Raw genomic sequence first — 26254 nt, forward strand, 5'->3', positions numbered from 1 at the left:
GCGAGCGTGAAAAAATTACCAAATGAATGGTTTAAATACAGTATATTTTGGTTTTATTGAGTATAATTATGGTTTTTTTTTACTAGAAATGTCCTTACCAAACAGTAAGGTAATTTTATCAGACATTTTTCTCCTTTTTTGTAGTACTAATAAGGCAGCCAAATTGCTTGTGTTACTGCTACACTGAAGAAATCAGTTGCTGTACAGATAATCTTGCTAATGTGCAGATTAACTAGAGTGATTTCCCCCCAAAAAAGTCCCAAAAAATCGTTTCCTTTTCTGAAATTACCTAATTTAATTTTTTCATTGTAAAAGAGTGAAGCAAGTCCTTGTATGTATTACTTTAAATATAGCAAGAAAATGAAAGAATAAAAAAATAAATAAAACATTTTTAAAAAAGTAATATTTCTATGGATCAGCACAAAAGTTATAAATAAAATATTACGTTTAACTTAAAAAAATTGAGTTTATATAGTTTCAGATAATTTTCCAGGCATTAAGTTCATTTTGTATAAAGTTTATTTCCTTACAAATTTACCATGTCTTTTATTATTTTTATAGTCATATAAGAATTTCTTATAAATTTACCATGGATTTCTGATAAATTATAAAGGCAAATGAAAAGTCGGTGGTTTTCGAATAACAATACTAACACAAAATAAATCACCGAATTTTCATATGTATTCGTTAAAAATTTTAAAAGAAATTTCTGCAGCACATTTAAACTCAACTTTTATAAGTTATACGCAATATTTACTTTACAACTTCGTCGTCCAGACCCATAAATAAGTCGTTGCTCTTTAAAACTTTTAAAATTATTTTATTTAGTGACAAATACCCATAAAATATATATGTAACGTTATAATATGAATATTTAATAAAAAATACAAAATAAACGCGTGGTCTCAAAGCCACGTGTTTACTTTATTTATGCAGTTTAGCATTAGAAATGCTAATTTGGTTACGTAGATCATCGTAACCATTCTAGTTGAATGGAAGTAATAGAGAGGGGAGGGGGTAGTGTAGACATTTAGAATACCTTTTTTTTTTTTTTTGTCAAATTTCTTATATGAGATATCGTAGATTAGCATCATTTGTTTACATTTTCATGCGAATTTGCATAGTCATACTGTGACTAGTTTAGTAGTAATTTGATTATATTTGTAAAATACGGTTTTTAAGTTGTAACGTTCACGTTTTCTCTACACTATGTGTTGAAGCAAAAATTATAAATGGCGCCACATAAATTTATTCGAAGAAAAGAAATTTGTTTCATTGTGGCTACATAGATAGGCCGATGTAACAAATGTAATAAAAGCATGTAATGAAGGCATTAGTTATGAATCCTCTATTTATTCTTTTAATTGTCATTTTTCTGAAAGAAATTAACCATTCAAAATCAACACATCAGTTCTTTCTTAAACGAACCACGCAAAACCGCCAATCAAAAAAGAAATTTTAATTAGTAACATATTTTGCTTTCAGAATTTCAACAAGAGGTCATAATATGTCAGAAATTATAGTTTCTTTCTTTTTTACCAATTTTGATATTAACTTTTACTTTGACTTATTAATCAACATTAGGCACAAACAAATAAATGTCTTTGTGGGACAAGTGTAAACACATGGTGGTTGGTCTAGTGTGGACGTGCCATTGAAGAAAATATGAATTTGTTAAAAATGTGACACATTTGACGTCATTTATCTTCTAGAATAGAATGATTTTGTAGAATAATAAACAATATACAAAAAGTGGTTTCGATCTCAAGTAAAAAATTTGGCATGGAACCTTTGTATTAATCAACTTTTCAAAGGATTTGAGAACATTTAACAGAGTTTATTAATATTTAACAGAGTTGTTTTATTAAATTAGTGAAGAGAATATGATTCAATAAAGTTCAATTAATAAATAAAATAAAGTATTTTTTAAATATTTATTTTTTGTTATACATTATATTAAAACAGTATAACCACGAACAGTCCTGTCAACGCGTTTGCGATTTGTTTGCAGGCTCCGTGTGATGTCCATACAGAATATTTCATCATCAGTTTAAAACTAAGGTCATTAAAAATTTAAAATTGGCTTTCTGCTTTCAGATAAACCAAATTGAATAATAGTTTTCAAATGTATTTGTTTGCTTTAAAACGGTCTTACTCGGGGTAATGAGTATAACAAATTAGTACCTAAAGTTTAATATGTCAGTATTTATTCTCCACTAAGACTTGGATTGTAATTGATTGCATTACTTGAGTTGTATTAAACGAGAAAATAATAAGTTATCAAGTTCGTCTACACTAGCCTCATAGGTCTCAATCTCGTCTCAAGTTAGTGTCTGCAAAAACAACCTTTTTTAAAAAAAAAAAATTATTATGGAAAAATAAACAGTTTTGTAATTCCAAGTATAAACAAGAATGCAGGTAAACGTCCTAATTATTCTTAAAAAAACACTTTATGAGTTAAAAAAGTATATTAAATTTGGTATTTAGACAAATTAGTTAAAGATGTCCACATAGTTTCCTCTCCCCTGTCTGACAAATTTTGATGCGCAGAAAATCTTATGATTCTAAAAACGGCTTCGCAAAAATGTCTGTCATTATAAAAGCTTTTACATTTTGTAATTTTTTAAAAGAAACGATAGTAATGTCATGAAATGAAAAATAATTAATTAAAACAATTTATTTGTCACATCTCTGGCAGCTCATCCAAGATCTACTACATAAATTAATTAAAAATTCGATTTCTTTTAAAATGATGTAGATATGAAATGCATTTTTTTTTTAATTACCATACTTAATTTTTTTACGTGTTCTTGGTCTTTTGTTAAAATTCATTATTTAAGATTTTTTTGTTGTATTAACCTTCAAAGCCCCATAAACAGATTTTAAAATAAAGAACAATAGTTTTATTTTGTTTATACATAATTTTTATAGCTATGTACCATTTACAAAGAAAAAAAAACTTCTAATTTTTTTTTAATTTAATGATCTGGTCAAGAATCCAAGTCTGCTTAAGAAAGTAATTTTTATGACTAATTTCGTATCGTCTTGACCAAAGCACTTGAACAATTAAGATCGATTCCTAAGCACGTGTAAATCCATACTTAGAAAAAAAGTATAGTCAAAAACTACCAGAATATGATACAATTTATCATGTTTCTAGCTCGATCTACGGGAACACATAAAAGCATGTTAATTTCTCAGAAACTCTTCGGTAATGACTTCAGGTAAGATTAACAATAAAATGTATTTTCATTTGTTTTTCCAGTCAAGTTCCTCTGGACTTAAATTGCACAAAACACTTTTAATTGCCAATGAAAAAATTGAAAATAAAATATAAGTTAAAAACGAAACCAGAAAACCTGTCTTGTGGTAGCCTTGAGAAATGGAGGCCAAAAGGGGTAAATCAGAGCTAAGTGAGAAACTCATGCCGTTAACTAAGGAATGGACATCCACTGTTCATTCTAAAATGAATTCTTGCCTTCTACAGGAATAGTGAAAAATGCTCCACTTACCTTTAGACCACCAATTTGATTATCCGTAAACCTTTATTGGTTTTAATAACAAAGATGGTGAGTTTACAGTAAATGATATAATGATAATTATAAAGTGATAAAAAATAATAAGTAATTAATTAGCGGAACAAGTCGCTTCTCCATTTGTATTACATCTACTGTTTTTAAGTTTATTAAAAGTTAATATTTCTGAAGCGGTAAGGCGCCATCTAGGGATAGTTTTCTGGGATGAGGGGGGATGACATCTGGCGATGAGGACTCTTTACATCCTCCCACCTTGAGTTTTGGACGACGAATATCATGACGAAACTCAATTAGTCAATTCAAGTCTATAAAGTTTTCGACATGGTCGCAAGTACGATCCATGCCGAGTTTTCACGCGAACCACTCTTGTTTTTCCATCTTTACCGGTGAAAAGAGCTTCTATTTTGCCCAAAAGCCAATTGATGCGTTTATTGTTATCGTCCCGTATGAGAACGATTTCTCTTTCGCTAGCTTGAGAGTCTTTCTTTTTGCGGGCAAAATCTCTAAATTTTCCTAAATACTCAATTCGGAAACGTTTTCTTAAGTCCTCTCGAATTTTTTGATGATAGGCAAATCGTTTTTTGTGCAATCAATTAGATCAATATTCAGTACTCCAGATTCTTTAAATTCGTGCAAAAACATGGCTGGTCTTAATGGTATCAGGTCCTCTAGATCTTCTGAGATGTAAGTTAGTGGTCTGGAATTTATGATGCTTTCAACATCACAAATGACAGTGTATAAATCTTCCTCCATTCTTCATAGAGACGGTTTGCTCTTCTAAGGACTTTCCGTAAAATTGATTTTAGCATTCCAATCATTCTTTCAAAAAATCCACCCCACCAGGGTGAAGAGGGAGGATTGAACTTCCAGTTAATCTTTTTTGAAGTAGCAAAATCTTTTAGTTTTTCGAAGTCTACTGATTTCAGATCTGCAGCCGCTCTAGTCAGATTTGTGCCGTTGTCAGAGAAAACCGTTGCTGGCCTTCCTCGTCGTGCTATGAACCTTCTTAATGCCAACAGAAAGCTATCCGTGGAAAGTGAAGTAACTGATTCAACATGAATGGCACGGAAAACCGCACAGGTGAAATAGCACGATCCAACTCTTCCTTCCATCCTTCAAAAAAAGTTGTCCGCACAAATCCACTCCTATGACCTCGAAAATCAATGCTTCCCGTACACGATCTTCGGGTAGAGGACTACTTAGGACTTCTGTAGGACGAGCGCTGAATCTTTTGCAAATCACACATTTCTTAATCACTCGTTGAACAGTTTTTCTGCATCTGAGAATCCAATATTGTTCTCTTAGAACTGACATTACAATTTGCGTTCCGGCATGATTTAGTTCTTTGTGTTTATCAAGTATAAGACAGTAAGTAACATTATGGTCAGATGGCAGAACAATAGGACACTTATTAAATGTTCTCAAGTCCTTCCTCATGGCTATTCTAGTTCTGACTTGAATAAGGCCTTCATCATCCGTTATAGTTTGTAATGAAGCATAGCAAGGCGTGGTTTCTTCTGCTAGGCATCTGTTCTGCACGTACTTCATAATAACCCTTTCAGCGTCTTTCATTTCTTCAATAGTCAGCTGTTTCTGGAAGTTTCGTTCATCTGTAGCACTCTTGATGTTTCTATAAAATCCGTAAATCAGTTACTCTTATCATTTTTTGATATGATGTAAAAGTATCATATAACGAAATTCGTCCTTTGAATAAATTTTTTGAAGTCACTACTGTTTTTCATTTTTCAGCGTTGATAATGTCCAAATCTGGATCGATAATATCTTTTGGCCAGAGCCACGGCTAAAAGAATGGCATCTTTTCAAAACAATTGGACCCTCCCACCATTTGGATTGCTTAAGATGCTCTGCAGAGCATCCCCGTGAGGGAAGATCAGCTGGATTAAGCGATCCGGGAACATAATTCCATTTTTCCGGCAAACTGAAAGATCTGATTTCTTGGACTCTGTTGTAAACAAAAGGAGCCCAATTTTCATTCCTTTTTATCCAAAAAAGGGCATTTACTAAATCTGACCAGAAAAATTTTGGAATATTTTCAAGTCTTAAGTCTGATTTAACTCCATGTGCTAGTCTAGCTCCAATTGAACAGGATAAAAGTTCAAGTCTGGGTATTGTGATGGGATTTAGAGGAGCTACTCGAGATCAAGCTTGAATGAGCTGACATGATGTCGAGTCTTCGTTTTGGCTTCTCAAGAACATGCATGTAACATAAAGCTACCCTGCTCGAATCACAAAAAAATGTAAACTTAAATTTCTCGAACTTTCAGGATTGCCCAAGAGGCATCTCGGAATTGTTATATCTTCCAATTGACTTAGTTGTTTTTGCCATTTTTCAAACGTTTTTCTAATGAAAGATGGCAATTCTGCATCCCAAGTTCATTTTAGCTTCCAGTACTCCTGAAGCATGATCTTCGGTCTTAAGGTTACTGGACACGTGTAACCAATGGGGTCGAATACTTTGTGAACTTCAGACAGAATTTTTCTTTTGGTTAAAGTCTCAGAGGCCAGCGATGTTTCCTTAAAGTCCAAAGTCAATGAATCAGTACTTAATTTCCAAATCAGTCCCAAAACTGGTGCTTTTCTTTCTTCATTAGGGATGTTACTTCTTGTGAATTTAGGATACCCACCCTCTTAGATCGAATTGAGCTCTCTTCAATATATACTGTGACTCAGTAATAAACTTGTGCAAATGCTCTCTATCTTCAACATTGATGGTTAAGCAATTATCTACAGAAAATGACTCTTCTAATTTAACTGCCGTTTCCAGCATTGATTCTGCTCCTTTCTTCAAAGGGTACTGTGGAGTGGCTCCCAACAAATATGGGCTACAAGTCAAGCCAAACACCACTCTTCTATGTCGGTAAATTTTGATCTCCGAAAGGTCTCCATTTTCACACCATAGAAATCTTAGGAAAGGTCAATCAGCTTCACTCAGTTGAACTTGTAAGAAAGCTTTTCGAATGTATGCAATGACTCCAATCTTATTTAATCTAAATCTGTTGATAACTGAAGGAATGGGCTCCACGTGATTAGGTCCTTTTTCAAGACAATTATTGATAGAGGGGAAATTTTTTTATTTTTGTCGAGCCATCAAATACGGGTCTGATCTTGGTTGTAGATTTTTCTTTTATCACTGCTCTGTGAGGCAAAAAATGTTCATTGGTAGCTGTATCGTCTGGGCCAACCTCTTCGATGATTGCCACTTGCAGCCATTCTTTAAATACCGCTTCATAATCTTCTTTAAGAACTCAACACAGTTCTTCATTCTTCTTTCAGCAACACTTCTATAATTAGGCAAAGTAGGGTGATTTAGGATCCATGGAAGGCTCACTTCATATCTCCCATCTTCGAGTACCTTTATGTTGCGATTAAAATGGTCTTCGGTAGCTTTTGCAAGTTCTTCTCTTGATTCTTTTTCACCTGGGTCTAATATTCCTAACGTATCTAGTTTCCAGAGATTCGAAATTTTAGCCTGGGCCACATGAAGGGACAAAACTGTGTTCGTACTATTACTGTTTTCAGGCTCACGAGTTTTACCCATAAGTGTCCAACCTAATCGCGTTTCGAATGCAACTAAACTTTCTGAAACAGATTTAATAATACCTGTGAAAAGTTTACCGCAAACGTCTGCTCCGATAAGTAAATTAATTTCTTTAATTTTTGAATTCCTATCTTGTTCGCTTCTTTTATCCAAGAATCGTCTCTTATTTTAGGATTTTCTGCACAAATTTTTTCCTGATCATAAACTTCAAAGTTACAAAAATTATCCCGATTTAAATTTATGCTGATTAGTTCTTTGCAATCCACCGAAAAGACTATGATTTAAGTTTTTTTGCCCTATTGGTTTGTAACCTATTTTATTTATTTTTTCTTTTAAAAGATACGACTTTTGGGACCCCGTGTCTATCAATCCGCGTATAACTATTTCTTTTTGTTCGTTAATTTAGCGAATTGTTAACGTTTGCATTAATACTTCCGGATTACAAGTTTCATTCGATAAAACCGTACTTTCCACTTTACTATCTGTTTTCTTTTCCGGACACATAAATGTATAATGACGTCTAAAGCAAATATCGCATTTTACAGCATTTTTTAGCCGTATGGCCAAAGCGAAAACAAATAATGCAACAACCGCTCCTCATTAAAATATTCCATTTCTCATTTATTTATTTCAGTTTAAATTCATTACAATCCCATAAATTATGTCTATCGTTACCGCATGAAATAGATTTATTTTTATTATTACTCGATTCATTCAACAAACCTGACGCCCTTGACACGCGATTCTTATTTTGTTTATTCGAATTTTCGCCTCCACTTCTACGCTTTGAGGCGAGGAAAGGGGAACATTCTGAAACTCGTGTTAGACGAACTCAAGGCCGTGGCTTTTTCTCGGCTGATCACATCCGTTTTTAAAATATCGAGGATCTCTGATACTTTCCACTCGTCATTGCTATATTTTTTAGTTATTTCTAACACTATATCTGAGCGAAGTAATTTAATAAGTATAGGACAGAGTAAAGCCCCGTAATTTTCCTGATTAATTCCCAAAGATTCTAAATTTCGGTTGAACAAGAATCAAAGAGTTTTCTTAATGAAAAAATATCTGTTGATTTTTCTACTGGGGTAAAACTCAACAATTTATTCAAATGAGAGTTAATTATCAACGTTTTCTTGCCAAAGCGTTCTTTTAATGTTTTAATTGCTGATACATAATTATTATTTGTTAAACTGAATCCTTTAATCCAGTGGTTCCCAACCTGGGGGCGATCGCCCCAAAAGGCGATAATCCGTAGGGGGGCGATCAGGGGGCGATGAGTACTCAAAAGTTAAAAATTGCTAATAATATTAATAATAAAAGCTATTTGAGATTGAAATTGAAAATATATATGAAACCTATGGTTCTGGTGTAGACAAAGAATTATGATAGGTAAAAATTAAAAAGAATTCAAGTGCAGGATCGTTTTCGTCATACGTTTTGGTATCGCAGGCGGAAATCTGATAAGTCACTCTGTTCCTCTGAGCAATAATACTGTTTCCAGGCGTATTGATGAGATGGCCGCCGACGTTGAATCAAAACTCATCAAATTTCTGAAAGAAGGTAAATTTAAGTTGTAGATTGATGAATCAACTGTGATAGATAACAGAGCTGTTTTAGCTTACGTTAGATTCATAAATGAGAATAAGGAGATTACCGAGGAAATGCTGTTTACAAGAACTTAGTACACAGATACAAAAGGATTGTCGATTTTTAAATTGGTCAAAGATTATTTTGAGGTAAAAGAAATTCCCCTCACAAATGTAAGTGCTTGTGCAACAGATGGTGCTCCAACCATGTCTTGTTGTCATACTGGGTTTCTGGGTCACCTTAAAAAAGAAGTACCGGAAGTTATCTCGTCATTCATTATGTCATTCATCGTCAACGTTTGGCTGCAAAAAATTGGTTAGTTCTGGAATCAATAAAATAAAAGCTAATTCTCCTAATAACCGTTTGTTCCGAGAACTTTGTCATGAAAATGATGAAGATTTCGAATTCCTGCTCCTATATACAGCTGAGATGGCTTTCAAAAGGAAACTGAGCCGTTTCTTCGAATTGCTGGATTCGGTTACTGAGTTTTTCGTCACCACTGATTCTGTTTTAAGTGAGAGTTTAAAGCAAAGCAAGTTCGAAACTGCGTACCTCACTCATAGTTTTGAAAAAATGAAGGAAATCAACGTAACACTTTAAGGAAATAAAATAAACATTATCAAGGGTAAGGGAATCATATCTTCATTCATCGCAAAATTTGATGTCTACAAGTCAAACATTGGTCGCAAAGAACTAATGCAATCTCCAACTCTTAAAAAGTGTTCAATGGCAGATATCGGGATTCTCGAAAATAAAATCTTACTTTTTACTGATCACCTTGATCAGTTATGGAATCAAGATTTAAAGATTTGATGAAATTAGAAATTCCGGATTGGATTTTCGATCCTTTCTCTTTTGAAGTTGTGGATAAGCTCACTTCCTCTTTGTAGAAGTATGACTGTGAGCCTTAAGTCGTCTTTAAAAAATACGGTTACCAGTTAGCTTGGGTAAAGCTTATGGACACTTATCCACAATTGTGGAAACAAACTGAGCCGCTTCTCATCTCGTTCCCGTCAACATATTTAGTGGAGAGAGGATTTAGTTCTGTCTTCCAGCTGCTCACAAAGCAAAGAGATAGGCTGGACATTTGCTTCAAAGGAGACCCGCGTTTAAATCTGACGAGCATAAAACCTGACATTCAAGCTTTAACTTGAAATACACCAAGCACAGGGCAGTCATAGAAGTGGTAAAAATGTATTTTCTCCCTCTTCATTTTTTTCCTCAAATTTTAGTTGTTAACGTTTCAACTTTTTCTTGATTACATTAAAATATGAATTTAGAAAAATGCACTTTTGTTTTGATTATTCCGTTTTAAATATAATTTCTTTTTGGACAAAAAAGATGCATAATTTTTTTTTAATTAATAAAAATGACAGGATAAATGTGCCTCCTTATTTGCATTACAATTTAAATTAAAATCAAATAACATGGCATATTTTCAGTGTTTGGTTGCTCACAAGCAACAATGAATGGTTTTTTGAGCAAAAAGAGAAAGGGGCGATAGGTGTCAGCCAACCCCAAGAGGGGGGCGATGGTCCACAAAAGGTTGGTAACCACTGCTTTAATCGCATCTGAAGCAGATCCCACTAAATATGTTTTCAAGTAATCAAACTTTTCAACATTCGACAGATCAGTATTTTTATCTATGGCAGATTCGAACTAATCGTAAAATCTTTGCCAGTCTAAAGGATCGCCAGAAAATTTCTCTATAGTTAAAAGAGGCAGTTTCACAGAAGAAGTTTCATTTATTCTTATATTAGTATTTATCTTCGGTTCGGAAATGTTCGAATTTAACTCAGGAGACACTACCGAAGTCGACAGTTTTACTATTTTTCTTATTAATCTGCTTTTATTTCGTACAATATTTGTCAAATATTGATCACACATTATAATTTCTGTATCGATTTCATTTACATCCGTAATATCCTGCTGAATTTCGAGATCTTCAATTGTTCTTGTTTTAACATTAAATCAGACATTAACTTATCCAATTCTTCTATTGTAACCTTATCATCTTGATAAATGTTTTCGATTTTGGTTAATAACTTAGTTGTTAATGACCGTATCGTAGTACGTGTTTGTTAGGATTTCTCCATCTTAATTTATAAACGATCTACTTATACACTTAAAGTCACTATTCTATGAAACTAAATTTCTAATCGAAAATAAACAAGAAATCTTTTAATGGCGGTCCCTGTTCGGGCGCCAGAAAATTTTCAATCTAAAATGAATTCTTGCTTTCTACAGGAATAGTGGAAAATGCTCCACTTACCTTTAGACCGCCAATTTGATTATCCATAAGCCTTTATTGGTTTTAATGACAAAGATGGTGAGTTTAGAGTAAATGATATAATGATAATTATAAAGTGATGAAAAAGAGTAAGTTATTAATTAGCGGGATAAGCCGCTTCTCCACTTGTATTACATCTACTGTTTTTAAGTTTATTAAAAGTTAATATTTCTGAAGCGGTAAGGCGCCATCTGGTTATAGTTTTCTGGGATGAGGGGGAATGACATCAGGCGATGAGGGCTCGTTACATCCACATTAACGAAACAAGAAACAAGATTCCAGAGCAGATTCGAGATATGTATTAATTTAACGTAGGTATAAAAAATTAGGGTTTGTTTTACACTTTTATTTTTTTCCATATTGTGGTTGAGAACTTGATGATTTTTTATTTTATTATTATTTTTTTTTACCAACTCTGTTTTGTATTTTTCATTAATGTCTGACGAGTATTGAATATGGGCTCTTTGCAAGCATTCGAAACATATGCACTGTAATAAATTGCAGGTCGAATTGCTGTAAATTACCGGCACCCTGTGTGCATCAATTAATTTTACCGTAAAATCTATTTTTACAGCGAAATTTCGTACCATACATTTTACTTTAAGAACTATTCAACTATAGTGACTCAGTGATTTGGAAATAAATATTGCGATTAAAATTACGGTATATAATACTTTCTGTTCTGTAAAATACGGTAAAAAGTACCAGCACTCTGGATGACGTACCTTGTACTGTAATTTGAATCCGAATTTTTCATCGTGTAGACTTTTTTCACCTTAAAAGATTTAAAGTAATTTTTTAATAGTAGAATAAAGGTACTTTTTGCCGTGTTCCCTAAATTTTAATTTTTTTTTATTTTTATATTTATTTTTTAGATATGCATGTCTGAAAATGTGAAAAAGGTTCGTTGTGCAGTTACTGAGCCAATGCCACAAGACTGTGTGGATCAGATTATGGAGTTTGTACAAGGAAATTCATGAAACGAAGTCGAAGTTTGATGAGATTGAAATTTAAATTTAAAATATAACTGCTGCCACCTTTCATGATGAAACATGAAATATCGGTGAAATAAATATATTCAATTATAAAGTTCTACATCTTTTTATACAAAATATAATTCAATAACAAACTTTAATTTTTTAAAACTTGAAAAAATTTAATAATTTAATAATTTATGTAAAGTAGTTAAATTCATTAAAAAAAGTTACAATTCCGATTTTGTAGTTTATTTTAATTATATCGTTCTTTCTATTTAATTTGGATACAAAACTACGAATATTTTGTTAAAAAAATTTATTTATCTTTTTTTATCGTTACTTTTAAGGTAATAAAACATTTATATATCTAAGAATTCAAAGAGGATAATTATCACAAATTAATATATTAATTATGACGAAAGAATAAATTTAAAATTTCTAAACAAAACATATTTTATTTAATTGTGCCCTAAAAATTACATCATCTGTCAAAAGAGTACAAAACGAATATTGTAAAAATTTCAAAAAATTGAGCATATGGGCATGGATTCTAATGAAATTTTAACTTTACCATGGAATCATATCTTTGAATACGATATATGTATGTTGCTAATATATGACGCTATTCATAAGTTTTGATTTTTCATCAGAAGTATAAAATGTGTTTGTGATTGTCTCTCTTATAGGTCATTCTCACAAAAACAGTAATTTTCATGTCCCCAGTATATTTTATGTTTGTTTTACTGCTTACGAAAAAAAAATTCAGGGGAAGTGTCCTTCAGAATGCAAACTAACAAAACAATTAAAAAAAATATCAATTTTTATTTTTTATTTATTTTAGGTAATTAAAATATACCAATATATCATTCCCTCACATGTCCCCGCTGCTGATTTAAAAAAAGAAAAAAGTTGTTACTGAAATAAAAAAATTTTTTTACAAATTCGTGTATTTTATTTCAGAATACTAAAATATAGAATTCAGAAAATCAATTTTAAATTTAATTTCTGATAAAAATATTAACACAGCACTATTTTAAACTTTGTCCCCAGTGTTTCGCGTCATTCCCTCACAGCAATGTTCTTTTCACCTGCAATCTTCTTAGAATAAAAATATTTTAATAAAAACTTCAGAAGTTAACAACTGGCATCATAGAACAAAATTGCAGTATGTTTCCATCTTCAACTTAAAGAAGCCTTGCTGTGGAATAAATTTGAATGAATCAAACCAGGTAAAATTTTTTACATTTGTCATTCCCTCATGTCATTTTTTAGAGTAAAATAAAATACAACTTCATCGAGAAAGTGGATAATTATATGTTGCTTTCTTGTATGAATATAATTGTATGTGATTGACTTCAGAAATTAATTAGGCCTAACGGTTATTTTTAAATTTTATTGAATTCGTCATTCCCTCACTAGTGTATAAAGTGAGGAAATGACGCTGAAGTGAGGGAATAATTCAAGATCAGTATATTATTAAATTTTTTTTTGTTCAATCATGACAGCCAATTTTATTTCCCAAACCTGTAAAAACTATTAAATATATAAGAGTAAATTATAATAAATATTAGATATACTTAGTATGTTATCATTTTCAAACTTTAGGTAGATGTAACTTAGATAAAAACATGTATTAAAATAAAATATCATTCCCTCACTATTAGTGTCATTCCCTCACTTTTTAAATAGTGAAAATAATTAATTTACTTATTAATTAATTTGAAAAATAAATTAAAAAATTAAAAAATTAATTTATTAAATTAATTAATTTATTTATTAAATTAATTATTAATTATTATAAATTAATTATTTAAAAAATTAATTAATTTAAATATTAAGTATATTTTATAGGATATATACTTTCTTTATAATGCCATTACATATTTCTATTAATATAAAAAGTTTCAGAGCTTTTTATTCACTTTACTTTTTCGGGATTTTATGAACTGAAAAATGACAGTTTTCGTGAGAATGACCCTTAATAATTCTTTGTTGTAGTGTTCTGAAATTAGGACAGAGGTGAAAAGGATTAGTTATAGTTCATGATCCAAACAATTGTTCAAAAATTTTGATTGATCGTTTGGGAGAGATGTTTAAAAAATGATATTTTCCCATATCAATAAGCCTTTATAAATAAAATTGCAGACGATTGTGTTTTCTCAAATATTTTAAAGATAACATCAGGGATGTTTTCCAGCTTATAGCTTTCATAAATAGTTTTTATTATTTAAAAAAATAGTTTATTGCACTTTTTTTAATGTTTAGTTGTTTTTTATTCTTTATATCTCAATTATTAACCTGAACGTGGTAGTATAAGTGGACTACCTCACCAAATGAGTATTCCTAAAGTAATCTGAAAAGACGTGTTTATTTTTTTCTACTGTTTGAAACGTATTAATGTAAATCAAAATTATTTTGAATTAATGGTAATTTAAATAAAATAAATTAGGTACTGAAACGCAAAATTAATGGAGAAATAATTTTTTTTCGTTTAGAAGAAAAGAAAAAAATTTTAATACTTTTTTTGACGCCAATGATGCTAATTTGATTTTAATAATGAGTATTAGCTGAAAATAAAAAATAAGCTATAGACTAAAATGCAAAATTAATTGAGAAATTCAATTAATTCGTCTAAGAGAAAGGTAAAAAATCGTTGTGCTATTATTGACAATTATGCTTAATTAAATTTGGTGAAGGCAATAATGGTATCATGATTATTGGTGCAGTTTTATTATAGATACCGCTGAAAGGAGTTTTTCATTACCCTACGAATAAGTACAGGAAAAAACCACCTGTTTGTGGTACATTTTGGTGATTGTGAGTCTTCTTCGTTCAATAGCATTTTTATTTGAACCGAACGGACTGTAAGGGTCAGGGAACTGGCCTTGCATCAGAAAGGTTCTGGGTTCGAATCCCAGGCATGTCATGGATGTGCCTTCATTCTCTATCCTATCAGTCCTTCCTGTGGGTGCAACGTTGGCCCACCTAATATGATGCCACTGAAAGAGGTAATAAATCTGCCCGGTAAATGTCTGCATTGACAAAATGTTAGTACAGGTGTACAGTCCGCAAAAAAAAAGATATCACCCTGAATAACTTTCGTTCTAATAATCCGATTTTCAAGAACTAAGTGTCAATCTTAATGGTTCCGGGGGGTGACTTCAAATATGCTAATTAATTAGTGCTAACTATTAATTAAGATACGAAATCAGACACAAAAAAGTACTTTCTCTGAATAAACATATATTTTTTTGTACATATTTGGAATCCAGACACTTGAATCAGAGGGGGTAGACAAAATTTTAAAAGAATTGGGTTGCAATAAAGGTTTATATATCTGGCGATAGTCCAGAAAACCACCAAAAAAAAGTCGCCAGCGCAAATGAATATTATAAGATAACCCATTGATTAATTCAAAAGAAGAATGCTTAATTTTACTAGGTTGCTAGGCAACCAAGCTCTGACAGTAAAAAAAATTAAAATAATGTTCCGTGATTGTTTAGAGAGGTTTAATTAATAGTTGATAGAAAATATCTCGAAGTTTCAAGCAATAGACAATTTTTAAGCTGACTTCTGTCCAAAAAACAAATTTCTTTACTTTAATCTCCTTTGAAAAGAAAATTTGAATCGATTTATATATTATATATGATTTTCTAAGTTTTTAGAGTTTAAATACATGAACTTTTTATCTGATATTAATTAGATTATGTTGTTCTTGCTATATTTATTCGAAGATTTCATACTAAAATCAAATTAACTTATTGCTTTACTTTTTAATTTTATTATTTTAACTATTTTATTATTTTCACTTTCTTCCTCGTTTGAATTTTCAAGGAAATGTGTTTCGATCAGATTTCATTCTGGAAATAGCGAAATTATTGAGTAGGTCTCTTGGAGCAATATCATTCATATCCTCTTTTGACGAAATATAGAAAAAATTGGTTTTCACAGTTTCTGTAAAAAGTATTTTAGCCTTCTTGCCCCTTTTTTTTTAAATTTTTATTTTTATTTTTAATCATAATAAGTTCGGAAATTGCGTATTTTTTATTGCATTTTTCTTTTTAAATCAGATGATTCTAAAATTGGCACCGCTTCGGAATCTTCTTACAAATTTAAATTTTTAGCATCTCCTGCTTAACAAAATAAAGCATTTTTCCTGATAACAAATTATACTACAATAATATCTTGGAAATTATGCTAAAGTAAAAAGTTAAAGAAAATAGTTTAGTATATTATCCGGAAAAAAATCTACATGGAATCACAAAGAAAGAGTAAATGATATAAAGAAATAATTAGTGAATCACACGTGGTCAGATAATTAAAAATTTAATTTCACAACTAAGATGTTAAGACGACAGTTAACATACTGAGATATTTTAAGCCGCTTAAAAATTTCGGCTACGTATTCGACAGTTTCTTATGCTCGGTATCTTCATAATCTTTGTAGTGACTAACATCAATACCATTTTAGACAATCTATGTTGAAGTCACAAGAAACAAAAAAAGACAATCAATGATTTATATTCTTTCTTTCGAAAAAAATGTTACACTTATTAGTAAATAATCAGCTGATTTGCATCAAACAATTTTAAACAGCGGAATGTTTTTAATTTCTTAACAAGGTTTTATTCTTAGGTAGCAGACAATAATTCTTTCAAAAAAAAACTTCACTATAATTTATAAAGGAACTTTACTTTAAATAAAACCTAAATTAAAGTGTTAAAAAAATTAATTAGTATATTGATGAGGAAGTAATAAACGTAGTAGGGTAAAGAATAAGATTTTTGAAAATGTTAAAATTTAGTTAAATAGTTGGTAAAATAGTTCTGCGAATCACTCGGACAGGTGATTAAAAAATTACTTTTAGGACGATATATAAGATGTGGAGAATTTTGCGATGATGTGAGATACGCTTAAAAATGTTTACTACGTATTTTTATTAATATTTATAAAAAAATATATTCAAGAAATTGATAAATATTTTATTCCAAATCTATTCATTAGTATATATATTATTGGAATTGCATCAGTTATAGAGGGAAAAAACTAAAAAATAAAAAAATTATCACATTAAATAAGCATAATCTGGTGTATAATCATATTCTGTCAGAAGCATGCTTTCATAAAACTTGCAATCGTTGAATAAAATGTTTTTTATTCAATAAAATGTTTTATTCAAATTTCTTTACAAAATTGCGAATAGATTTTTAGACGACTATAAAAGAAACATCGTATTTTATAGTTTTAAAAAATTAAAATTAAAAAGATTAGCAAACGATTATTAGCGAAAAAAATATGAATGAAATTTTACGTTACGCGCTCTAAGTCAAGTTCCTGGTAAGTTTATCACATATTAATATTAATCGCCCCATTTAATTATTTCTTCATTGTCGCCAAATTATTTTTTTAAATAATTAATTTTTTTCATCTTTTAATAAATAAAAACAGTTGAAATTTTAGATTTTTCAATTGAAAAATATGCTTGGACCATTAAGATTAACACTTGGACCATTTAGATTAACACCACGCTTGGGACCATTAAGATAACAATTAGTTCGTGAAAATCGGATCATTAGAGCGAAAGTAATTCAGGGAGATATATTTTTTTTGCGGACTGTACCTTGGAAACAAATAAAATTATAAAAAAAGTATTTTAGGTTTTTCTTTATCCAAAAACGTAAAGAAACCGAGAAGGACAAATAACAAAAATAAATAAATAAATATAAATGAAATTATTCTAGCTGTATTAATTGTGTTTATATATGTCTTTCAGTTTTGTACATGATTTTGTAGTTCTGTATTAAATTAATGATTATTTACCTTTTTCTCAACCCGTACTTAGAACGGGCATCCAGCTAGTAATGTAATAAGATTAACTTTTTTTTAATCGGCAATAATATTTCAAACTCATTATTTAGATAGCATATATTATTATATTACACTTTCAAACTCACGCGAAACATAATCAGGAGAAAACCTGATCAATAACTTCTAAATTTCTGAAATAATATAAGAATTGAACTTATGAGGAAGTCGCAAGTAAAAAGTTTTTATCTGAATCTTCAACACGTGTATCCAACTGTTATCTTTAAATTTCCTTATACACTTCCTCTTACACAAAAGAAGAAGAAAATTCTAATCAGTGCGTGTTGTTTTGACAGCGCGTGTCTAGAATGTCAATGATAACGCGTTGTTTCGACTGCTCGTGTTGTTAATAATTCATAGATGAATCAGATACGTTGCAGGAAGTATACACACGGCATCGAACTATTGCTATAAAAAGCATACCTTTGCATGTTTCCTTCTGTTTCGACATGAAGTGCTTCATATTTTCAGTTTTATTGATCACAGTGGTCCTCCTTGTAACAGTACAAGGTCAAGGTGGTAGTCCTGGTTCTCCTGGAGCAGCAGGTAGACATGGCTCTCCTGGACAACCAGGTAGTCCTGGTTCTCCTGGAGCACGAGGGGGTCCAGGTTGCCCTGGTGGTCCAGGAGGCCCCGGTGGTCCAGGAGGCGATGGTGGTGTAGGAGCCCCTGGTGCTGGAGGAGGCCAGGGAGGCAATGGTGTTCCCGCAGGTAGCCCTGGTGGTCCAGGAGGCGCCGGTGGTCTAGGAGGCGATGGTGGTGAAGGAGCCCCTGGTGGTCCAGGAGGCAATGGTGGTAAAGGAGCCCCTGGTGGTGGAGGAGGATAAGGAGGCCCTGGAGGCAATGGTGCTCCTGAATCACGAGAGGGTCCAGGTTACCCTGGAGGTCAAGGAGGCGCCGGTGGTGACGGAGGCGATGCTGTTGTAGGAGCCCCTGGTGGTCCTGGAGGCAATGGTGGTGAAGGAGCCCGTGGTGGTCCATGATACCATGGTGGTCCAGGATACCATGGTGGTCCAGGAGGCACCGGTGGTGACAGAGGCGATGGTGGTATCGGAGGCCCTGGTGGTCCAGGAGGCGATGGTGGTATAGGATCTCCTGGTGGTCCAGAAGGCCATGGGGGAGTGGGAGGCACTGGTGCTCCTGATGGTCGGCCAGGTAGACCTGGTCGTTCAAGAGCCGCTTTTGGTCGAAGACGCCGTGAGAGCCCGGGAGGCTACGGTGTTCCTAAGGAAATGATCATGCTAACCTTGTATCCAGAGTGTGCCTCTTATGGTTAATTAATGCACGATCTGTTTAAAGGTAAGTTATCTTAAATACGTGTTAAAATGATTTTTGTACTGTTTAAGATTGGAACAATTTTAAAGTTTCAGTAAATAAAATAAGAAATAGCTTATTACGTAGCAGTAACTGTTTTTTTTTTGTCATATGGTTGGTAAAATGCAAAATATCGATGTCATCATTGTTTACAAGCCACTCTTAATAATGGAATGTAAAACTGGTTAACTGTTTTTAGAATGTAAAATATAGAATTATACCTATGTCACGGTTGCATTTAATGTAAAGGTTTGTGTAATGAAAAATTAGTTAATTGTTGACAGAATACAAAACTTAAAATACATCACAATGTAAAATAGTTTGGTTGTTTGATCTATCTTAAATTTCCTTTTAACTATTTGGTTCTGGCTTTTTTTTTTAAATATAATTTAAATTTAAGTTTTAAAATAAAACAATAATAGATTTGATTCTGAAATAATATCAGATATTGTTTAAACATTATTGTATGTTTCCAACTTAAGTTTGGCAACTATTCTGGAAATAGAAATGTCAAGGACAATTTTTCGGCTCATGGCGTAGCTTATTTCTACACATTCCTGCCTAATTCAAGTTCAATGTTATGTACAATGCACAAGATAAAAACTTGACCTCCTTGAATAACTTTTGATCTAATAAAGGTATTTCACGTTCCGTGACTCAATGGTTAGAGGGGTGACTTAATTAGTGCAAACGATATTTTGAGTTAAAAAATCAGGCACAAATTTACTAAGTTTTGGTTATATAAGAGGTTTGTGGTTATATAAGAGTTTCTTATGAATTTACCATTGATTTCAGATAAATTATAAATGCAAATGAAAAGTCGGCGGTTTTCGAATAACAATACTAACACAAAATGAACCACCTACTTTTCATTTGTTCTCGTTAAAAATTTTATAAGAGATTCCTGCAGCACATTTAAACTCAACTTTTATAAGTTATACGCAATATTTTTTTTACTACTTCTTCGTCCAGACCGATAAAACAGTTTTTGCCCTTTAAAACTTTTAAAATTACTTTTTAGCGACAAATACCCATAATATATAAATATAACGTTATAATATGAATATTTAGTAACGAATACAAAATAAACACGTGGTTTCAAAGTCATGTGTTTACTTTATTTATACAGTTTAGCAATAGACATAATTTTGTTACTAACATCAACATACCATTCCAGTTGAATGGAAGTAATGGAATAGCTTTTTGAATAGTTTTTTTTTTATTTATTTGTCAAATTTCTTCTGTGAGATATCGTAGATTTGCATCACTGGTGTACACTTTCATGCGCATTTGCGTAATCATACTGTGAATAATTTAGTAGAAATTTGTAAATGAAGGTTTTTAAGTTGTTAAGTTTTTTCTATATTATATTAGTAACATATTTTGCTTTCAGAATTTCAACAAGAGGTCATAAAATACAAATTATACGGCTTTTTTACTAATTTTAATTTTTAATGTTGCTGTACATAGTTTCAATTAACCAGGATTAGGCATAAACAAACAGATTCAGATGTCTCTTCTGGGCCCGTGTATGCATATGGCGGCGGGGTTTTTGTGGACGTGCCTTTGAAAGAAATATGAATTTGTTACAAACGTAACAAATTTGCTGTTAATTATTTTCTAAATTTGAATGATTTTGTAGAATGATATACATTTAAAAATAGAGGCTTCAATCTTAAGTTTATCACGGAATCTTTGCATTAATTCATTTTTTAAAGGTTTTGAGAACATTGAACAGAGTTGCTTTATGAAATTAGGGAAAAGAATATGATTCAATAAAGTTGGATTAATAACGAAAGCAAAGTATTTTTTAAATATTTATTTTTTGTAATACATTATTCTAAAACAGAATAATCACGAACGGTCCTGTCAACGCTTTTGAGATTTTTTTGCGTGTGCTGTCCATTCAAAACATTTCATCATTAATTTAAAACTATTGAAAATTCAACTTAAAGTTGGCTTTCTGCTTTCAGATAAATTAAATTAAATAATAGTTACAAATTAGTACTTTAATTATAATATGTCAATATTTATTCTCCACTAAGACTTGGATTGTAATTAATTATATTAATTGAGTTGTATTAAACGAGAAAATAATAAGTTATCAAGTTTCGTCCACACTAGCCTCATAGCTTGTCCCATGTAGTAGGACTAGTGTCTACAAAAACAACCTTTTTTATTATCAAGTTTCGTCCACACTAGCCTCATAGCTTGTCCCATGTAGTAGGACTAGTGTCTACAAAAACAACCTTTTTTATTATCAAGGTTCGTCCACACTAGCCTCATAGCTTGTCCCATGTAGTAGGACTAGTGTCTACAAAAACAACCTTTTTTTAAAACAAAAATTATTTTGAAAAAATAAACAGTTTTGTAACTCTAAATAAAAACGGGAATTTAGTATATACCTATATTGCCTAACAGCAGTCAAAACTACTGTATTGTGACAGAATAAAGAAATTTGTTTAAAATTAATTTTTAATATTTTTTATATTATTTACAATTATATAACACGATATTAGTAAATATTAACAATAAAAAAAGTACATACTGTACAAAAAGTCTCAAAATTCTAAGAAATTTTGTCTTTATATACACCATTGTTTTTCTAATTGAAATTAAAAAGCAGTCAAAATGACTTCCTTAGGCAATCTAGTGTTAATATGGTATTTTGATAAATTAGTGAAAAATGTCCACATACTTTCCTCTCCCCTGTCTGAATTATTTTGATGCGCAGAAAATCTTACTTTTCGAAAAGCAGCTTCGCTAAAATGTCTATCATTATAAAAGATTTTGCATTTTGTATTTTTTTTAAAGAAATGATAGTAAGTAAAGTCATATAATTAAAAATAATTAATTAAAACAATTTATTTATAACCTCTCTGACAGCGCATCCTAGATCTACTACATAAAAGAATTAAAAATTTGATTTATTTTAAAACTTTTATATAAAACACTTAAATTAAAACTTTAAAAAAAAACTTTTTATCCTATTTTGATTTAATGATCTTGTCAAGAATCCAAATCTGATTAAGAAAGTAATTTTTATGACTAATTTCGTATCGTCTTGACCAAAGCACTTGAACAATTAAGATTGATTCTTAAATACCTGTAAATCCATACTGAGAATAAAAGTATCAAACATACCAGAATATGCTAAAATTTGCCGTGTCTCTGGCTCTATCTATGGGAACACTTAAAAGCATGTTAATTTTTCGAAAACTCTTTGGTAATGACTTCAGGTAAGATTAACAATAGAATGCATTTTTAAAGTTATACTTCTTATACGACTTCCAACGAGGTTGCGTTAAACGTTTAACGCCACATTTTTATTGGCCGGGAAATCACGTGGTAGGATCCAGTTTTCCATCATTCATTTCCATATTGTTTTGGTTCTCATTAGCATAAAAATAATGAAAGTCATAAAACTTTAGTTTTTCGATAAATATTATTTTAGTTTGTTTTGTTCCACATATAATTTAATAGGGTGCAGGAAAAAGAGTCGTTGAACAGAACTAGTGATCCTTCTACGACTGCTGATTCTTCTACAATTAACGTCGCAGGTTACGAAGCTTAACTTCTTCCACGCGGAGGGACTCCACGCACTTTTTTTATTTGCTTTCCAATCAAGTTTACCTTGACTTAAATTGTATGAAACACTTTTAGTTGCCAATGAAAAAAATTTAAAGTAAATAATAAATCAAAAACAAAACAAGGAAATCTGCGGTAGACTTGAGAAATTATTGAGACCAAATGGGGTAAATCAGAGCAAGTGAGAAACTCATGCCGTTAATTAAGGAGTCGACATCCACATTAACGATACAAGATTCCAGAGCAGATTCGAGATATGTATTAATTTAACGTAGGTATAAAATATATGTATTATATACGTATTAATGTATTAATATAAGTTATGTATTATATGTTATGTATTATACTTTATGTATTATGTACATTATGTATTATGTATGTTATGTATTAATATACGTGGGTTTTTCTTTACCAACTCTGTTTTGTATTTTTCATTAATGTCTGGTGGCTATTGAAAATGGGTTCTTTGCGAGCAAATCGAAACGTATGCACTGTAATAAATTTCATATCGAATTGCGGTAAATTACCAGCACCCCGTATGCATCAATCGTAAAATTAATTTTACCGTTTAATCCATTTTTACAGCAAAATTTTATACCATATATTTTACATTAATAATTATTCAACTATAGTGACTCAGTGATTTTGAATTGAATATTGCGGTAAAAATTACGGTATATAATATTTTTTCTCCCGTAAAAGTTTACGATAAAAAGTACCGGAAGTCTGGATGACGTACGTCATACTGTAATTTGATCCCGAATTTTCATCGTGTAGACTTTTTCCACCTTAAAATGTTTGAAGTGACTTTTATTTCTAATAGTAGAATAAAGGTAATTTGCCGTGTTCCTTAAATTTTAAATTTTTTTATTTCTTTTTTATTTTTATATTTATTTATTTATCTTTTAGATATGCATGTCTGAAGATATGGAAAAGGTTCGCTGTGCAGTAACTGAGCCAATGCCACAAGACTGTGTTGATAAGATTATGGAGTTTGTACAAGGAAATTTATGCTCCGGAGCCGAAGTTTGATGAAATCGAAATTTAAATTGTAAATATAACTGTTGCCACCTTTTATGATGAAACATGAAATGTCGGTGAAATAAATATATTCAATTATAAAATTCTACATTTTTTTTATACAAAATTTGTTTCACTAACACACTTTAATTGTTTAAAACCCCCCAAAAAATCATTAATTTAATGCTTAAATGATAAGTAGTTGAATTTCTTTCTGAAAAGTTAGAATTCCGATTTTAAAATTTGTTTTAATTATGTCGCTTATTTCTAAGAAAAATTTTCCAATTGAATTTTTTAAAATTAGAGATGGATCAGATTATAAACAGCCATTTATACGACTGATTAGTCAATTACATTTTTATTCACTTATAATGCTGATCTGAAAATAATTTTGTCTTAAAATAAAATGGCTATTTGATTAATTTCGGATGCAAAACTACAAATATTTTGTTAAAAGAAATATATTAAACCTTGCTTTTAGAGTTACTCATCGAATGCTGCAATGATTTATTTTATATCTAAGGATTCAAATAGGCTACAACTATTACAACTTAACATATTAATTATGACGAAAGAATAAATTAAATATAATGCTAAACAAAACATATTTCATTTAATTGTACCGTAAACCGGGGCGAGTCTACCCATTTTTTCAGTTTGTCTACTTTCAAGTGGTCAAACTTTTGTAAATATTAAAGAAAAAAGTCTTTTAATAGGTGTTTCGGAATCGCTATTTATCCCTCTTTAAAGCTGTGAAATCGATTTCAGAAAATATTAACAGTTACGCTGTTACTGTATATTTTTATGGAACTGCTGACAAATCTCTCGTATGGGGCGAGTCTACCCATTCTACTAAAATGATTGTTAACATTGTAAACAATCAAATTTTACTATTAAATTGTTATTTTAGTTACTATATAGGATATTTATGAAGTAAAATTCATAACTTTATTAATTATATATTCCATTTTTTTATTCATAAAATAACACAAATAGAGTATTTGATCGATTATTACATTTTGATCACAGTTTTATTTTTAAAATCATTAACATTATAAAATAACATTTTTGTTCTGATTATTGTTGATAAAAATAAATTAAAATTAATATTGTTATTGTTTGGCTTTTATCCTTTGGATAGCTTTTTCCATCTCAAGTGGCATTTTTTTGTAACATTTAAATCCATTTGTTTTGCGAATATAATTTCGAACCATCTGTAATAATAAATAATAATTTATTTAAGTTGCATTAAATAAAAAAAGTTAATTCTGTAATATAAAAATTGAAAAAATAGGTAAAATAAACATATTTTATATTTACATTTATATTTAACCTATAAATTTTCTTATTAATGATAAATTTATCAATGCAGAATTAAAATAATATACTCAAATTCATTTTAAATGACTTAATTTTATATAAACAAAGTTCTGTTGTTGTTGTTGTTGTTACTTATCCTCTAATTGTCTGACGAGGTCAGACAAGATCCAGTAGTTTGTTGTTGACCCTCAAAAAGTCGATTACAAGAAGTGGAGAAGCATATAAGTCCTCCTTGGAAAGGCCCAAGCAGTCGAGGTAATGTTCTGCTGAGGCCTGCTGGGCTTCACATTTAGAGCAGACTGCATAAGTCTTTCTTCCTTTAAAGTACGAGAGACTGTTCGTGTGTCCGCTTGTCAGTCTGGAAATAGCTGTTTGAGATGCTCTTTCCCCTGTATGAACAAGTGAAGAGCCCGGTTCCTTGGCCGCATACCAATGATGAGAGGGGGGGATCCTCCACTTTTTTGATAGATGGCTTTTGATTTTGGACTGATACTCAGAAAAGGTAAGGGCTGAGGACGAAGATGTTAAATGACTACAGCCCTCCTTGGCCAAGCGATCCGCTTGCTCATTTCCAAAGATGTCAACGTGGGATGGTATCCACTGAAGATGAACGTCGTGGTGCTTTGAAATAAGTTGAAGTTTAAGAAGGATGGAGATGCTTGTTTTGTCTCCAACTTTAGTCCAGTTGTGTAGGTGTTGAAGGGAGCTGCAACTATCCGACAGGATCCAAAAATCTCCAAAGTCACTCTCGTTGATTATAGCATCGATGCCCTGTTCAATTGCGGTTAATTCACTTCGAAAGACTGAAGTGAAATCAGGCATACGGAGACAGATGGAGTAATTTTGCTCAGATATTTCAATGAAGACGCCGCTACCAGCTAGGTTTCCGAGTCCACTACCATCTGTGTAAATTTTTACGGCGTCACTGGGAATCTCGCCTAAAATTTCCAAAGCTAGCTGCCTAAGTTCAGCTGGGATAAGATCTTTCTTTGTGACCGGAGCAGAAAAGTCGAAGTGGAAATGGACTCGGGGAATTCCCTCTGAAGGATTCAGATAAGATTTTAAGGAGTGGGGCTCAACGTCTTCAGAAGGCAAATGCAGAAGTTCAACATGACTGAATGGACTGTTTTTCTTCAGTCGCTGATTGTTGCGCCAGTTGTTAAGGTAAAGAGAGATTCTATTGTGCTGACCATATCTA

The 26254-nt window shown here is 31.3% G+C and overlaps 1 protein-coding gene across 1 annotated transcript in view; it reads left to right on the plus strand.

Moving 5' to 3' along the window:
- LOC122268318 (uncharacterized) overlaps window positions 1-23827 on the plus strand; it is a 138204-nt gene extending 114377 nt beyond the window's left edge. The window contains exon 3 of the mRNA XM_087151770.1: window positions 23626-23827. Coding sequence (XP_087007896.1) covers window positions 23626-23748 — 123 coding nt within the window. The 3' untranslated portion in view covers window positions 23749-23827. The remainder of the gene's footprint in view (window positions 1-23625) is intronic.
- The last annotated feature ends 2427 nt before the right edge of the window (window positions 23828-26254 follow it).

The sequence above is a fragment of the Parasteatoda tepidariorum genome, chromosome 9 (assembly GCF_982258835.1).
Source record: "Parasteatoda tepidariorum strain Cologne lab strain chromosome 9, Ptep-v5.0, whole genome shotgun sequence".
NCBI classification, from domain to species: domain Eukaryota; kingdom Metazoa; phylum Arthropoda; class Arachnida; order Araneae; family Theridiidae; genus Parasteatoda; species Parasteatoda tepidariorum.